The sequence below is a fragment of the Syngnathoides biaculeatus genome, chromosome 5 (assembly GCF_019802595.1).
Source record: "Syngnathoides biaculeatus isolate LvHL_M chromosome 5, ASM1980259v1, whole genome shotgun sequence".
Classification (NCBI taxonomy): Eukaryota; Metazoa; Chordata; class Actinopteri; order Syngnathiformes; family Syngnathidae; genus Syngnathoides; species Syngnathoides biaculeatus.
The window spans coordinates 2,263,794-2,280,781 of NC_084644.1; the positions used below are offsets into that span (position 1 = coordinate 2,263,794).

Sequence of the window (16,988 nt, forward strand, 5' to 3'; positions counted from 1 at the left end):
TCAAGGAATAGAGGAGACAGCGCCCCCAGGTGCGCACACAGCGGTACTCCTTGACGTCGAGTCCAGTGAACAGGACTCCATTTAATTTAGAATCTATAACAGAAAAAAAATATATATATTTTCCCTGTAAGTTTGTGTCACAGCACCTTAATACAAACTATCTCCAATGTGGTTATGTTGCTGTATGTATATTGCGACCATATGTTTTTGCATGGTATCACTTGATAGAAGCTGGTGTGTCATCAGTTTATTTTTACTTCCTCTTCCTTGGTGCCTTGTATTTTGACTCGTATAATTGATAACTTTTTTTTAATATTGAAGCAACATTATCATTTGCTGATCTCAGTTTATTCTTTTATGAAAATCATCATCGTTGTTGTCATTTCTCAAATGTGGTCGCACTATATGTCCCCCTCCCTCAACAATTATTTACCTTTGAGTGCAATAATTAGTACTGTACTTACTAAAACATTAATGCAGGAATTGCTCCTTTTACTGCACTGCCCTTATTTCTGTCCTTATAAACACGTCCTTTTTATATGTATATATAAATACTATTGAATGATTTTACCGGTCCTAAAGTGTATTTTTGTTGAGTGTAACAGAAGCTCGTGTTCGCGAGTTTCTTGTCAGCGCGGCCAGCAGGCAAACTGCACTGCATATATTTAAATAACGGCTGTTTCCTGTTTACAAGTCAGCCGGACCACAATGCACTGGGGGGAGGTGGGGGGGGCACCTGATGGATGAATACTGATGAGGAGGACTGCTTGGCCGCTCTCTTCATTAGTGAGTTGCCACCTTGACTGCCGCTGTCACAGCCTCGGGTTTCAAGCAATGCCATTGTCCCCCGCAGAGGTCGTCGTGCCTTTAATCGCGATCATAAAGGACGAGCAAATGTCTGCTTTGCGTCTAGACCGGGTCAGAGCGCGCGCGCGCACGCACGCACGCGCAAACTGCGGGGATAGGTGATAGCAGAAAAAAATTAATTAATTAAAAAATAAACTTTTCATCGGGACTTTTTGGACGCACACGCGCAGGAGTTTTGGATTAGGAAAGCAAACAACGACAACGTGCATCGGCTAATGAATGAGTCGTCGCTGATTAGCGTTAAAACACCAGAAGTGCCCCCTCATTGCCAAGCTCGAAGAAAAAAAGGAGCCAGGACCGCCGCCTACAGGCCGCATGGCGCATTACTCCAACGGGGCCTGCAGGCCGGATGGACCTTGGAGCAGCTACAAGTTTTCAGGTTTTTATTTTATTCATTTGTTAATTTAGTAGCATTTCTGACTCATTACAACGCCATCAACCTCTCTCTCTCTCTCTCTCTCTCTCTTTCTCTCTCTCTCTCCCTCATTCACTCTCTCTCACTTGTAGTCGTCCCTGTCAATTAAACTGGATGCGCGTTAAACATCAGAAGTTGAGGAAATATTTTTGTTCTATTTATAGATCCAATTTTTGCAGACTCTCGATGTAAAAAAAATATCATCCAAGTTACATTCGCGCAAATATTTCTTAAATTTAATTCATTCAAAAGGTGTATATCGCTTGCACGTGATTAACAAGTGGCTCTGGATCAAATCGAGTTCTTTTTTCAATGCGTGATAAAATAACATTTCCAAGAATTATCTTTATTTATTTTTTTTGTTTGTTTGTTTGTTTGTTTTTTTTGATAGGGGTTGTTTTGATGATGAACGTGAAGGTGTCAGCGCCGCATCTGTGAAGTTTAATCTAACGCGTCAAGACAACAAGTCGACTCGGAAGAAGAGAAGGGAAAGCACATTTTGGACTGAGCCCGCTTCTTGCAGCGGTCACTTTTTGTTCCGAGCCTCTTTCTGAGGAGAAAAAGTGGGCGGGATGGATATTCAGATGAGCCTGAGTGACAGCTCGAGCTCCCCCCCACAATGGCGTGTGCGAGTGGGCGCGCGCCCGTGTGTGTGTGCGTGCGTGCGTGCGTGCGCGGGCATGCTCGGGCTCCTTCTTTCCTGGTCGCAAGTGCTCACATAGCGGCTGGTAGTAAAAACAGCGGACGCTAGGGGATCAAGACGCACGCCAGCGTCGCGTCTATGCGGGCTCCGTGACAATTTTGCGCCGTTTTGCCACAAAGAGGGCTTTGGAGGGAGGACTTGTTTGTATTTCTTTCTTGATTTTCCGTGTGCGTCCTTGAGCGTCTGATGTGACAGTTCGCGGCGCCGATTACTGTGTGGCTGTTTTCGGTCGCGCCGTCGCCCGCCCTGTGCGCATTCCTCCCCCCCTTTTTTTTTTTTTTTTTTTTTTTTTTTTTCCTCCCGGTGCGCCTTTCCCCTCCTTCCCGGTTTGGACCTGCCGCGGCCCCCCTCGCGCGCGACCCATGTCCTATCCTCAGGGTTACCTGTACCAGCCCCCGGGCTCGCTGGCTCTCTACTCGTGTCCGGCTTATGGGGCCTCGGCTCTGGCGGCTCCGCGGAGCGAAGATGTGGGGAGGTCGTCGTCCGGCTCGGCGTTCAGCCCTTACCCGGGATCGGCTGCTTTCTCCGCCTCCGCTGGCTCGGGCTTCTCCAGCCCGCTGTCGTACTCCACGGACCCCGCCACGGGATTCCCGTCATACATGGTAAAATAGATTTAGCGTGTGCGAGGAATTTTCATAAGAAGGCACGCGGAGGCAAACCATTCAAAGTGCGCATTGGCGCAAGTTTTTTGTTTTTTTTTTGTTTTTGTTTTTCTTTACCCCCTTACTCTTCATTTTCTAAGAATAGCGAAACTTATCAGTTGAAGATTGTTCTCCATATGGGCCCAGGGTGGGTGTCCTTCGATTCATATCAACGGCGGAGTTCATTTCAAATGGGAATTGAAAGCATGGTTGCGAGTTGTAGTGGCTTAACAGTCAATGCGCAGCTAATTATGTAAAACTGAATACCCAGCGAGGGTTTTCATTTAAGCTTTCCTCTCCCAGCAGTGAATTTACGGCTCAAAGGAAATTAATACAAAGCGTGCAAACGCACTTTCTCGCTCGGCGTTACTTAAAACTCGTTCAAAAAAAAAAAAAAAAAAAATCTAATTGAGACGAGTAGATGTGGATATATTTTACAAGGACACACAAAAGCGATACAGGCTGTTTTTAACACTGCAACTTTTGCATATTTTAGTGTTTAAAAATAATAATTGATTTAAAATAAATGTAGAATTTGAGGCTCTTGTTTTGCGGCTTGAAAGAGTAAATCAAATGATCTTTTCATATTAATGAGTATATGCTTTTATGCATAATTAGTTACCTGTCAAGCATGGGATAACAATTCAAATTGACACCATATGTGCATTTCCGCCCCCCCCCCCCACACCGTTTTTTTTTTGGTTGAAGCATAATCAGATATTTATGACTTTACAAACGTTTAATTAACAACACAGTATGATTTGTCCGGTAACGAGTAATGAGCTAATACAACAATAAAGTAATTTTACAGTTTCGCATCGATGTTATTATCGATTATTATTATTATTTACCCAGGCTATAACACAATGGTCGTGGTACTGTTTGGAACGTGAAAAGAAAAATCCCAGGCCGAGTTTAATGAAAGCTTTCCAACCAGCAGAGCTCTCCCTATGACGCACACACGACGGGCATGGCGGGGACGTTAAGTTATCACCCGTACGGGGGTCCCGGGTACCCCTACCAGCTCAACGACCCGGCCTACCGCAAGAACGCCACCCGGGACGCCACGGCCACCCTGAAGGCCTGGCTGCAGGAGCACAGAAAGAACCCTTACCCGACCAAAGGCGAGAAGATCATGCTGGCCATCATCACCAAGATGACCCTGACGCAGGTCTCCACCTGGTTCGCCAACGCCAGGAGGAGGCTGAAGAAGGAGAACAAGATGACGTGGGCGCCCAGGAACAAGAGCGAGGACGAGGACGACGAGGACGGGGATCACGTGGAGCGAGCGGAAAAGAACCTGGACAGCGGCGACGCTTCGGCCGAGGATGAAGGTGGGCCTGGGAAAGAAAGGGTTTTACAAAAAATAAAAAAATAAATAAAAAAATGCTCATTGCTGCTTTGCAAAATTAGGAAATCAGTTGAAATCGATTATGAAATCATTTATGAATAATAATAATTTAGACAATGAATTAATTTCGACGCGTTCGCAATCGTTGATTCCTTTAACGACTTTTTTTTTTTTGCATGAATACACATTATTGTGTTATTTGAAAACTTGCTCCTTCAAAGGATCACACGATCATTTCAAGTAATTGATTACGGTCAAAACTCGCCGTGGCAACGCAAAAGGAACGTGATGACAGTCAACGTAAGACTGACGGCGTACGTGTGGCATTTGATGTTCAGTGACAAAATAATACCACATGCATAATCGCCTCATGAAAATTCTGACAGAACGTAAACCACTCGAAAACGATGAACACACACGGCTGTCATTGTGCTTTATTGATTTTTTTCACCGCTGGTTTTGCATTGTTCTTTCTGCCCGTCAGGTATCAGTTTGCACGTGGACGCGCTGACCGACCACTCGTGTTCTGCCGAGTCAGACGTGGAAAAAGCGGCGGTGTGCGGGCTGAGAGATTCGGCGTGCAAAGACGACGCGGAGGAGCGCAAGTTGCACGCCTCTCGCCTGGAGCTCTCGCCCAAATCGGTCACGAGCTCGCCTCCGATGGGAGTCCAGGCGCCGCTTTTCGGCCATCAGCACCAGCAGCACCTTCATCACCTCCAACAGCTCCACCCCGAGGATTTAGCTCGGAGCCTCGGCACGAGCGACGCCGTGCACCCTAAGAAGTCCTGCCTCGAAAGCAAAGCGCCCGCGGGGGTTTCTCACAACCCCAAACCCAAATTGTGGTCGCTGGCGGAGATTGCGACCTCGGAGCCAAAGCAGCAAGTGGGCCATCCGAGCTGCCCCCCCCCATCCTCCTCCTCCTCCTCCTACACTGGGGGGCTTCTGACTCCCCCAACTCCCCCCGCAGCCTCCTCGTCTGCCACTTCGCCCTCTCTCTACCCGACCCCCTCCCTCCTCGGAAGACCCATTTACTACACGTCGCCCTTTTATGGCACTTACACAAACTACGGAAACTTCAGCCCGCTGCAGGGCCAAAGCATCCTGCGCTACTCCAACTCGTCCGGGGTGAGTCTGGCGGCCGCAGCCGCCGCCGCGGCAGCGGCCGCCGCCGCAGCCGCCGCCGCCAACGAGGGCCTCGGCTCTCTGCAGGCTCCGGAGGCTCAACTCAGGCCGGACTCGCCCCTCCTGCTCAAAATCAACTCGAACCAGACTGGCGCCGGCGCTGAGCAACATCACAAACAACATTGTAGACCTGCAAATTTGGACGCAAAGAAGGGAACGTAGAATTGCGAATTACCCTGCACAATTAAGTCAGGCACAACTCTGCAGTGTATTTTGTATTCAGAAAAAAAGAAAGAAAGAAACTGGCTGGAGATATAATTAGCTCACTCTTTTCCAAATGCAGACCAACTTTTATTTCATGTGTAGCTCACGTTTTTCCTAACTGATAAGATCAAACAAATTTGCCTTTCAAGATCGAATCGTCACCAATCAATTGATTGGGGATTAAATTGGAGAAACACGCAACAAGCAAATGCACGTTGACGTCAAACGTTTTTTTCCCCGGAACATAATACTAATAATAATCATAATAATAACAAAAAAAAAAAAAAACAACAGTCTTTTGACAGATGGTTTGATGCGGTTTGGAAATGCAACATCTTGCCAGCGTTTCGCCTTTTGCGACTCTCAAACAAGACGACGAACCGAACCACGCCCGCGAGTGCTCACTTGCAACAGGTGAGTGGCTCGAACTCGGGCGGGGCTCGTTTCTTCCTTTGGCTTGGTCACAATCAATCATCCTGGGGGAGCAACGCGTGCATATATGCAACCGTATTTACACCAACTGACTGGATTCGGAAGGTACCGATGAATTTCCATGATTTCATTTGGCAATTTTCACGTGGACTCGCGCTGTTTTGTCGTTTTTAGTGCAACCGATGATTGGTACGCGTCCATTTTTTAATGTTTATTTCCATCTTCTGCAGGTAGGTGTCACAATTGCTTTCAGTTTCAAGGTAGCGTGGACACCAGCTATTATTTTATTCAATTCATTTTCTCTCCTCGTTGTGCCACCAGAACAGCCGAATTTAAATCTCCTTGCTGAGCCCCACACGACAGCACGCACGTTAAAAATGTTGTTATTGCTTTGGTGTCACTTTATTTGATTCATAATTTATCATTTGACCTATTCCCATAGTTTATAAATCCTTCCAATGTGCTATTATCACATTATTTCTCAGGTTCCTCATACTTTGCTATTTCAGTAAACTATTTATGTGTGGAAACATAACATTTGGCTTTTTTTTTGGGGGGGGGGGAGTGGGGAGGGTATTAATGGAAAGGACAAGCCACAAGAGAAGTTGTGAGGACTTCAAAGTGGAATAGATAGCTTACATTTGATATTTATTTTTTTAAATGATGGCGTATTTATGCCTATAATTTATGCAAGTTGTATTGCAAAAAAAAAAAAAAACAAGAAATTGAAATCTGACGTGTTTGTTCTGTAAATATATAAATATAATCAAAGAACAGTTTTTATTTGAACTTGGGAAAAGAACCACAATGTTGCTCCTGATAATTTATATATTTTATTGTAAATAGAAATGAAAACGAGCGCTGTGGGAATACTGTACTTGTGTGGTATCAGCTATTCAAGGTAGAAAAAAAATTAAACTTTTTTTCTCAACTGTTACATTTTCCAAGAGTATTTCTTTTATTCTATCTATCTATCTATCTATCTATCTATCTATCTATCTATCTATCTATCTATCTATCCCCAGCAGTTTGGGTCTGGTCTCCGAAACAAACGTATTTCATTTTCCTCCCAATACTATATTTCATTTTATTGTCGCCCTATGGCTTCATTCATCCATTCATTCATTTGAAAATGTGATGAATCCAGCCAGTGTGGGACGCGACCGCCATTGAGGGCCCCCAGCGGGGCTCGCCCCCCGGAGCTTTTTTAGACAGGTTCAGGCGGGTTGGAGGGTGGGCCCCGCCGTGGGCCCCGCCCGCTTCAATATTGCCGCATGGCACCGAGCGATCCATAAACGTCGATCTCGGCATCTGCCAGCTCCAATGGGCCGTGTGATTGGCCCAAATCGGACAGGCTTTCGCTTTCTGCTACTTCCCATCACGGCTGCTTAGAACGGCCGCAGCTAATTGAGCACATTAGCAGGTAAAACAAGTTACTTGTGGTCGTATTTGGAGCCTACCTATGAGGCTGTGATATGGTCAAGATCAGCTGGTTGAACCCCCGGGCCACCCAATCTTTTATTTTGAGAACTGAGTGTGAGTCAAATCTCATTGCTTGCCTCCATATTGCAACACACATTTAGGCTTGACCATTAGACTTGACTTTACTTTGATGACAGAAATTTACATTTATTTAAAATCTTGTGGCTGGACTCATCTTTATTATGTGATGCTTTATCTTCAATGTTTTATCGTCAGCTGGCTTTCATGAGCGACTCAATACTGTTGTCAAATCGCACCACAGCAAATGGGAGTCTCGGTTTTTGGCTCCTACAAGGATTATTTCTGGCAACTACTGCGCAAGTTCTAGGTAGGCAAGTTCAGGAAGTACCTAGCACCAGACTGTTCAGTCTTACTCTTCTGTATGTTGCCATTTTGAAGATAAATAGGCCACGACAACAATGTCAGGGTGTCTGAGAATAGCGATACAAATGCAACAATACTTCGAGCACAGAAGTTAGCATAATTTTTCCCCCTTTTTTGTACCACAATCTAAACTGAAGTACAGAAATTCCCAAGTTAACGTTAATAATTCTTATAATGGACAGTATTTCCTCATATAGTGGTCAGTAATTGAAGCGGAAGATTTTGTTCTTTTTATAAAGGCATTGTTGTAATAAGTACGACTAATGATGCTTCATTTTAACACTGGTGCAATATAGCATGTATTGAAATAAAGGAAACATCAATTGTCTTGTCACTTCTATCAGTTACTGGTGTTTTTTTTTTTTTTTAGCACTAATACCTAGTACTACCTAAAAATGTCAATATTTGTCCCCGTTCAAAGTAGTTATTGTTACTGTTAAAAAAAAAGAAAAAGAAAAGAAAAAGTCTGGCCACCGGTGGCCTTTGAAGACATGAAAGTAGACTCCCACCCCGCCGCCGTGTTTGATTGAGAGCAGTGGCAGGTGAAAATGGGACCGAGGCGTCCATTGCACATGACAGAGCTCAAGCTGTGAAGTCTGTTGTGAATTTATGTCACAATTAGTCACAATTGCACAGAGACTCCTCTGCTTCCTTTTCAAGAAACGCAAACTATTAGCCGACGAGCTCGGCCCGACCTTGAGTCGGTCCGCGTTGATTTCCGAGGCCGTGGCGAAACAGACAATTTTAGCTGCACTTCCAAGGCTGTCAATTGCAAGCGCGATGCGCCTTTGCACCGGAGAACGACAATGCAAAGAGTATTTTGATGAACTGTTATCCAAATATTCTTTCAATTCCCACCATTGCATATCAAGCATTATAACGCTATCATGCATATCGCGTACCACAGAGCATACTAAGGACTAGTTGTCATTGAGAGCTACATAGATGCTATCGGCGCGCTGGTGGCTTGATGCGAGTGTAGACTGGAGAACAAGTGGACTCATTTTCCTTATCGCTGATCAAATAAGCAGCTCATATATGCAGATAATTTATGAGCTGGTTGAATCCTTTTATCCTCCCATCATCCCTTTCTCCTCTAAAATGCTTAAGACATTAATCTCTGACGCTCACCTTTGTACCACTCTCCCAACAAGTATTGTGGCGACAATATGCACTTTATGGATTTTATACAAATTTTCAGCGGTGCGTGATGGAACAGTGAATGGGAACTAAACTTCCTCATCACATTTCAAATATGGAGCCATGAAAACCGAGTTTCGACACCAATGACTCTCACAGTGAGAGAAAATATTCTTCTCTGAACTTTAACCCCCCCCCCCCCACCTCACAAAAACATTATTTTGGGTCACTTGAAAATTGGTATACGTGAGGATTTCTCGAACTGATGATTTTTAATGGCACTTTTTGCTGACGGGATATGTCACAATATCAACACTACGTCTGCCTATCAGCTACTTTGCAGCTTTATGAAACACATAATTATCTCCTTAAGACAAGCGGTTTCCATACGGCTGAGTAGGTGGGCGCTGGTCTCCCAGATCCCCAAATCTCACCCCTCTTGGTTTTGATATTTCGGGGCATTTTAAAGCTCTGGTGTGTCAGGAACAGAGACCAAATATAAAACAAGAAGTGTTCTTCAGCAGTGGAGGAGTCGAATTGAAATCCATCCCTGCATCCTTTTTCTGCGCCGGTTATCCTCACGAGGGTCGCAGGAGTGCTAGAACCAATCCCAGCTGTCAACGGGCAGGAGGCGGGGTACACCCTGAACTGGTTGCCAGTCAATCGCAGGGCATATACAGACGGACAACGGTCGCACTCACAATCACAACTGGGGGCTATTTAGAGTGTCCAATGAACGGATGTTTTTGGGATGTGGAAGGAAACCCGAGTGCCCGGAGAAAAGCCACACAGGGCACAAGAACATGCAAACTCCACAGGGAGGTCCAGTCCAGCATTTGAGAACTGTGAGGCCAACGCTTTACAGCTGCTTTACTGTGCCGCCCGCATCGAAATGTGTTTTCAAAAAACATCGAGAGCAGTTGTTTTCACCCACATTTTCTTTTATTGCAAAGTTGCGACCCGCGTTTATACAGTGGAAGTTCAGAGCAATCAAGATTTTTGGGGCTTCAAAACAGTCTCTGAAAGGCTCATTTCAAATGGTGCAAATCCTGCTAGAAGCGTAATGCTAGCTCGCCATGGAGACCATCTGCCAGATGTGGAGCTGCACTGTATTTGTTTACAGAGTAAACATTCCATGTTGTTATTATTGTCATACAAAAATTTTTTATGTCTTATAGTTTTCAATGAGTCAAGCACAAGCAATAGAACAATCATTTTTTTTTCAAGGCCGATACAGATTATTAGTAGACAAGGATGCCACTATCGAAGATTTTCAGTCTGTTCATTTGCAGTTTAAGGGAAAAGATCAGAATCACACTTTGAATCATATTAACTCTGGCACTTAATGTATATGCTTTGAAGCAGATGTTTATTTTTTTTTTAAACAGCTTTTCAGATGTGCAACACAAATTATTAATACTGTTTTTCATCTTGGACAAGAGACATCTTTGTTTTAGAACTGGAACAAAAACTGCAGGAGGTTCCCAGGCTCAGCCGCATGTCATAAAGTTGGATGAGCACGCCAACAAATAAATAGCTCCATAAACTCTTCTACAGTAATTCAGGTTTTCCAATATTTTTTCTTTATGAAAACAAATGTTAATCTTTTCACTTTCACAAACAAAAAAAAACAAAACAATACAATAATAATAAAAGGTACAGGGAGTTCCCAGGATCAGCACCATCTCTTTAGAATAAATAAATAGTTCCCTAATGTTTAACGTTGGTCTTTCTCTACTTAGCATGCATGTATTTGCAACCTGGGAAGAAACCAGAGTACCCCGAGAAACCTCACCCAAACATGAGGAGAGCATCCAAACTCCATAGAAGAAGGCTTGAGCCCGGATTTGAACCCACCACCTTTGAACTGCGAGGAAGACGTGGCAACTGCCGCTCCTACACATTTCACTTTATATGTGACTGGCTTGCAGACTTTCTAAGAAGTGGCGCTAATGCGGCGGTGAGGCGAAAGTCTGCAAAACAAGTGGGCCCAAAATCACTTCCAGGTGTGTTTCATAGTGCACATCAAAGTGGACGAGCGACTTTAAAAATGAGTTTGAGGTCTTGTCCCCTCATCAAAATGTCAACTCAAATGTTCACGAGAAAAACTGATCAAGGGGACCAAAAGCGGTACACGGTTTTAACACACTTGTGCTTAAATATTAACATATATATATATATAGATATAGAGTTTTGACATAACTGCATGCCAAATGCACACACACACACACACACACAAGAGACACTACTACACTCGTGCTTGAACATTCCAAACAAGGCCATTAGAAGACTGGACTTCCACCACTAATTGACAGTTATATTTAATGTCTGTGGTGAGTAAACACTTCAAGGCAGTGAACGGAACCACTGGGCCATAAATCAGAGAAAAACAAGATGGACAGCAAAACTCCCCGAGGTGGAGGTAAAAGGTGAGGCGGCAGTGCCAAACACATTCAATTCAAACTTGGTGAGTACATCACTACTGATGCACAGCGGAACGTACATCTGTAAAGTGTGTTTTCAAATCCTATCAAAAGCCTTGTTTGTCATTTTTACCATTTATTTATCTATATTATTATATATTTATATTTTGCTGGCAAAATATTTGCATTGGAGCGGGATGTAATCAACAACAGTTTTCAAGGCAGACACTTCTGAAGAAATATTGTGTTGAAGATTTTTTTTTTTTTTTTTTAGACCAACACCTTTATACAGAATTATTAAATGAAACCTGTTGCACAATACCCCGAATCACTAATTCTCTGCACAATATAATATTGTAATGTTCAGTCAGATAGATAGATAGAGTTATTATGAATATATTCCTCTATTAGTTTTAGACAACCTTAGATAGATAGATAGATAATTGCACGATCCATACTGTGCACAACTACTACAAGCCTGTGAAAAGCTTGATTTTAGCTCGTCGATTTTTGTTACCACGAGTACCAGTATCAATCACACAGATACGTCAAGTAGTGCACCGTTTTGCATGTAGTTTCCCTTTTGGTATGGCAAAGTTGTCTTTCTCGTGAGAACAAAGAGTGTACTCGTAGTACATGGGCGCGTTATTCTGGATTTCAAGATTGATCGTTTGTTTCGCTTGTATGCTATGGAACGTCACTCTTCAATGGAATTACATAGGAAGACTTCTGTAGCCACGTTCCATACAAATGAGCAAAACCCAAAGCCTGCACACTGCGATATGCGTCAATTGCACCTAACATGCAGCTCGCTATCCACGCTGGTTTGGAAATTGACAGTTTTTAGGTTTGTGAGTCCAACAGCCGACTGAGACGGCCATTCCAGATGTCGTTTTGTCTTCCTGTCTCAAATGAGCTTAGCGGGTCGGGACGATCAACTACCAGAAACCCACCCCACACAGAAGAGAAGCGATTCATGTTAAATAGCATGTGCTAGGCTAATTAAATTAAGCTTTTCTCAAACCCAAAGTGACTTTTCATTTAAATCTATATAGATTTCAAACAAAGCTATGTTCGCCAAACAGCACATACAAATATATTGGAGGATATATATAGATATATATTTCTTTAGAATTTTAGTCAGTGTATCGGAAAAAAATTCTGCTGTAGTTCACCCCAAACGTGTTTGATGTCAAAGCTTCGACTTTGATATTACTCCACCAAACGAGGATGTTTTCTTATGGAACTGATTCTGTGCAGTGGGGCACGGTCATGCTTGAGAAGAAAGGGCTGTTTCCGAGCCTTTGCCTCCGAATTGAGGTCAGAATTATGCAAAATGTTCTGCTTTTATGAAAAAAAAAGTGTCTGTGCAGCGTATGCTAGGAGGCTAGCACATCAACTTCACTGAGGTTCTAGGTTGGACTCTCACTCTGTGACTGTCTGTGTAGAGTTTGCATGCCTTGCGCTTTCACTGGCTATTCCCACTTTCCAAAAACAAGCAGGTCCAATTAATTGCAGACTCCTCGAAGATAAGAATGTGAATCTGGATGATTGTCGATATGACCGATTTGAGAACAGTCCAGGTTGGTATCCTGTCCGTCATCCAAACTCAGACGGGTTCTGCTTCATGCCATCTAGCACCCTCGAAAAAAAGATGTATGGCTAAACGGATGAAGATAAAAATGAAATAAAAATCAAAGCTTTTGATGAAAAACTTCTTCTCCCAAGGACTTGCTTTGTAAAAGGTCTAACTTCCTGATTGTGTCTGGATCACAAGCTCAATGAAACTGTATCCTCCAGTCAAAAATACCACTTTCACCACCCACCAGCAAATGTTCCTCCCTCCCTTTCCTCCAACGAAAGCTCTTACTGTACTCCTCCAGCTCTAAATAGGGTCATTCCCCAGGAGGTGTGTTTGGGGGGGTGGGGGGCACAGGATAAGAGGTAGACTGCACTTTGAGCCAAACGCACGCTCCCCTCTCTCGACATCTTCCTCAATCGCTCCCTCTCTGAGGACAATCTTTCTTTTGACTCCCAACCCACCGTGGAATATTAGTCTTTTTGCATTTAATCAGCCAACACTTGCGCCCAAAAGAGTTTCAATTCATTAAAAGCACTCAGATATTCAGGCCAGCTGCCTCCCGGAGACTGGCTCATGACAAGGTGGAGACAGACAGGCAGACGTGTGTGTATTTTGTGAAGAGGCGGGGTTGCACGTTTGTGTTACCTCCCTTTTTTTTTTTTTTTTTTTTTTTTGGACAGGGTATCCCAAACCTCAGCGGCGATCGGGCCGTGCTTAGCACTTTCCCCCGTAGCTAAATCAAACCACGACACGGCGCAACTGGCTGCGTCTGCGCGTGTGGTTGAGGTGAAAGGAAAACAAACAAACAAACAAACATTTATGTACACGTACACCTGTGCGTGCACACACACCAAACGCGTGCAGGCGCACCGGCTCAGCAAGCGGTTTAAAATTGAGAGCGTTGATCCATCTATAAGTGAGCAAAGCTCCTTACATCTTTCTATTACAGAGAATCGCGGCTGCATTCTAATACAATTATGCTGACGAAGAGCACGCGAGCGGAGGGAAGCCGTCGCTGTAGCAGGATTCCCGCCCTCTCCATTGATCCATTTCCTTTGCCGCTTATCCTCACAAGGGTCGCGGGGAATGCTGGAGCCTATCCCAGCCGTCAACGGGCAGGAGGCGGGGTGCGCCCTGAACCGGTTTCCAGCCAATTGCAGGGTGCATCGAGACAAACAGTCGCACTCGAGATCACACGTATGGGCAATTTAGAGTCTCCAATTGATGCGTCTCCATTGATGAAATACATAATACAAAATTTATTGGAAAAAGTCGATTGTTGGGAAGAACGTGGACGTTGTTCTGCAACACATGCTTGAACATGTTGGTTTCAGTGGGCTCATCATGAAATTTGGCATTGACTTTGTGACTTTTCGTGTGTTTGTGCGCACTAACTATGCAGCTGCAAGTAAGCGTAAGCTTCAACAGAATATTCTCCGAAGAACAGATGGCTCCGGGGGTGACTTAGGAAATCAATATTTGAGGGGGGGGGGGGGGGGGGAACATACCAAGAAGGCATCGGCGTGTGCTTGCAGTATTTCTGTGATAAAACATTAGCCCCCACTCTTTTTTTTTTCTTCTTTTTTTTCATTTGCAAGAATGCGATCAGCGTGATCAGAAAGAGATTCGACAGCAGTCCGGAGCCACGGCTTTGGGGCAGCCGTGATGATATACTTTGAGTCAAGGTCAGACGTTCAGCCAGATACGCAAGTGTGAGTGTCTGCCACCAGCAGAGGATGTCAAATATGTCACAGCCAGTTGTTGCTTTTGTCTGAATAACGCACGGGCAAGAGCGAGCACGAGTCCGAGCTCGACCAGCTTGAGGTTTTGCAACTGCTGTGACAAGACACTTCATCCATTTTCTACATGTCCTCATGAGGGTCATAAGAGAGTTGGAGCTTATCCAAGATCGGTTGACGAGTGCCATATCAATCATTGGCATTAATATTTATTTTGAGCGGCGGCACGGTGGCTCAGCTGGAAAGCGTTGGCCTCACAGTTCTGAGGTCCCGGATTCAGTCCGGGACCAGTCTGTGTGGAGATTGCGTGTTCTCCCTGTGCCTGTGTGGGTTTTCGCCAGGCACTTCGGTTTCCTCCCACATCCCAAAAACATGCAACATTAATTGGACACTCTAAATTGCCCCAAGGTGTGATAGTGAGTGCGGCCGTTTGCATCGATGTGCTCTGCGATTGGCAGGCGACCAGTTCGGGGTGTACCCCGCCTCCTGCCCGTTGGCAGCTGGGATAGGCTCCCCGCGACCCTCGTGAGGATAAGCGGCTAAGAAAATGGAAGGATGGATTTATTTTGAGATTTGAGAGATCCCGCACATGAGACTTTATTTGATTTTCTACATGTGCCCGTCCCATTATTATTAGCTACTCAGAAAACATAAAGGATTTATGAATGATGCGTTACTTGAATTTTTTCTTGTAAGAATGCAGAATCCTGAAATAACATGACAACCCTGCCACATATTTAAACTTTTATTTAATAAAAATAAATTACCTGTTAACTTTTTTAGTCGAGAAAAAGTCGCATACACGCCACGAGAAGTTTTTTCCTCAGCACACGCTCATGAAAAGTATTAATAATAATAGTAGTAATATTTCATTCCATTTGACAGGCCGTCTTCTTCGCCACGCACGCATCTCAAACACATTTTGCTGATAACGTCATCTGTACTACAAAATTCATACAGTATGTGAATGAAGAGCGCAGATCACGGTCGCAGCGTAGATTTTACAACACACGGATTGAATTCGCTCTCATGAGAAAAGACGCAGTCAGCCCTTTGGCCTCACTGCGATATAAAACTCATGAGGATCACATTTTATCATTATGGTAAATCATGTATCTGTGTCGAGATACCGGATGAGTATACTTTTTAATATACAGTATATTTAGCTAATTTGAATAGATCTAATTGCATGTTGGAAGAGTGTCATTTTCCAATGGACCAAAAAAAAAACCCCCAAAAAATATGCAGGCAAGTAATGCTCCTCTTAATATGAAGTTTCAAATCTGATATTTTTGGCATCATTCAGGAATTTGCAGCACAAGAAATGTATACTTTTATATAACAATACACTAAATAATCCATTCTAGTACATGCTGTAATTGCATTCTCCAACAACAATCTTAAACTACATTTCAAACTGCCTTACTCAATAATATGATCAATTCTCAAACGATCGTTGTAGTGTATGAAAAAGTCATTCACCAAGCACAGTTGTGAGCGGTTGAGTTAGTCAAAGTTGAGTTATGGTTATTTGTGGACCAAATAGAAATAACAAGCTTGCTTTTATTGGGTTTCAGCAAAAGGAAAAAAAAAAAACCAACAAACAAAACAAAACATATTTAAATAAAGTATTTACTGTTTAACCTTTTGTGACATGTCATCACTTTTGGAGCAATATGCAGATTATATTAATAAAGGAAGAGCGGAAGAAAGTGAATTATTCTGCTATATTTCAAGTAGAAAAAAAGTTTTGAGGAATATTAAAGTTGTATAACTTCTTCAACATTTGCACCCTTATAGGGTTTGGTTATCAAAGCTTTTGATTGGGATTCAATAATCTTGCATGATCACTCGAGGAGGACACTCATTTAGAGGACATAATCACTGCAATGATTTATTGTTTTTAGTGCAAACATTTGTTTGTCCGTGCTTCATTTGGAAATATCGACACAGGCGCATTTCCCTTGTGAATATCCTTTCTTAATATTGAAAGAAAAATCATTTAGCATCAAAACAAATGTGCAATGACACGTCTTTCAAATATGCATTTTAACGATAATAAATGGGAGCTGAGACTTGAGAGGAGGGACGAGAGTGCGGCGGTGATGGTCTCCGAGGAGCCCCCGTTTGGCCCCCTTCTCTCTCGCTCTCTCTCTCTCCGTACGGTCGGAGGCAAATGAGCATGGCTGACAAGATCTGATTAGGTGTAAATTAAAACTTCATTAACCGTCAGCGCCGATTTACAGAAGGGCAGCCGAACGCCTTTGTTTAAGTTCATCATTTATTGCTGTGTGGCTGGTTTGATAATGTTTGTCTGCGGCATCTATAATTGATGCTCCTGTAAGTCCTCAGCATCCAGCTTTCATCTTCAAGCACCCCCAACAGTGTTGCGTTCTTCTCTTTAATAAATATGCATGACACGGTCCTGCTCGTTGGGTTAAAC

At 43.6% G+C, this 16,988-nt stretch overlaps 1 protein-coding gene across 2 annotated transcripts; it reads left to right on the forward strand.

The window, feature by feature from the left end:
* The first annotated feature begins 2,290 nt into the window (after nt 1–2,290).
* On the forward strand, nt 2,291–6,285 carry irx2a (iroquois homeobox 2a). 2 transcript variants are annotated; one of them, XM_061820984.1, is made up of 3 exons: nt 2,291–2,587; nt 3,564–3,960; nt 4,462–6,285. In XM_061820984.1, the coding sequence occupies exons 1-3, from the start codon at nt 2,348–2,350 to the stop codon at nt 5,319–5,321; spliced, it is 1,497 nt and encodes a 498-aa protein (XP_061676968.1). In that variant the 5' UTR covers nt 2,291–2,347; the 3' UTR covers nt 5,322–6,285. The 2 variants fall into 2 exon arrangements, with proteins under 2 accessions (XP_061676968.1, XP_061676969.1); XM_061820985.1 differs by having other exon boundaries at nt 3,567–3,960.
* Nucleotides 6,286–16,988: the final 10,703 nt, after the last annotated feature.

Excerpts from the sequence above, each read along its gene's own strand:
- irx2a (XM_061820984.1), top strand. The coding sequence starts at position 2,348 with ATGTCCTATCCTCAGGGTTACCTGTACCAGCCCCCGGGCTCGCTGGCT. Across the intron at positions 2,588-3,563 it reads CGGGATTCCCGTCATACATG|CAGAGCTCTCCCTATGACGC; the intron begins GTAAAATAGATT and ends CTTTCCAACCAG. Across the intron at positions 3,961-4,461 it reads CGCTTCGGCCGAGGATGAAG|GTATCAGTTTGCACGTGGAC; the intron begins GTGGGCCTGGGA and ends TCTGCCCGTCAG.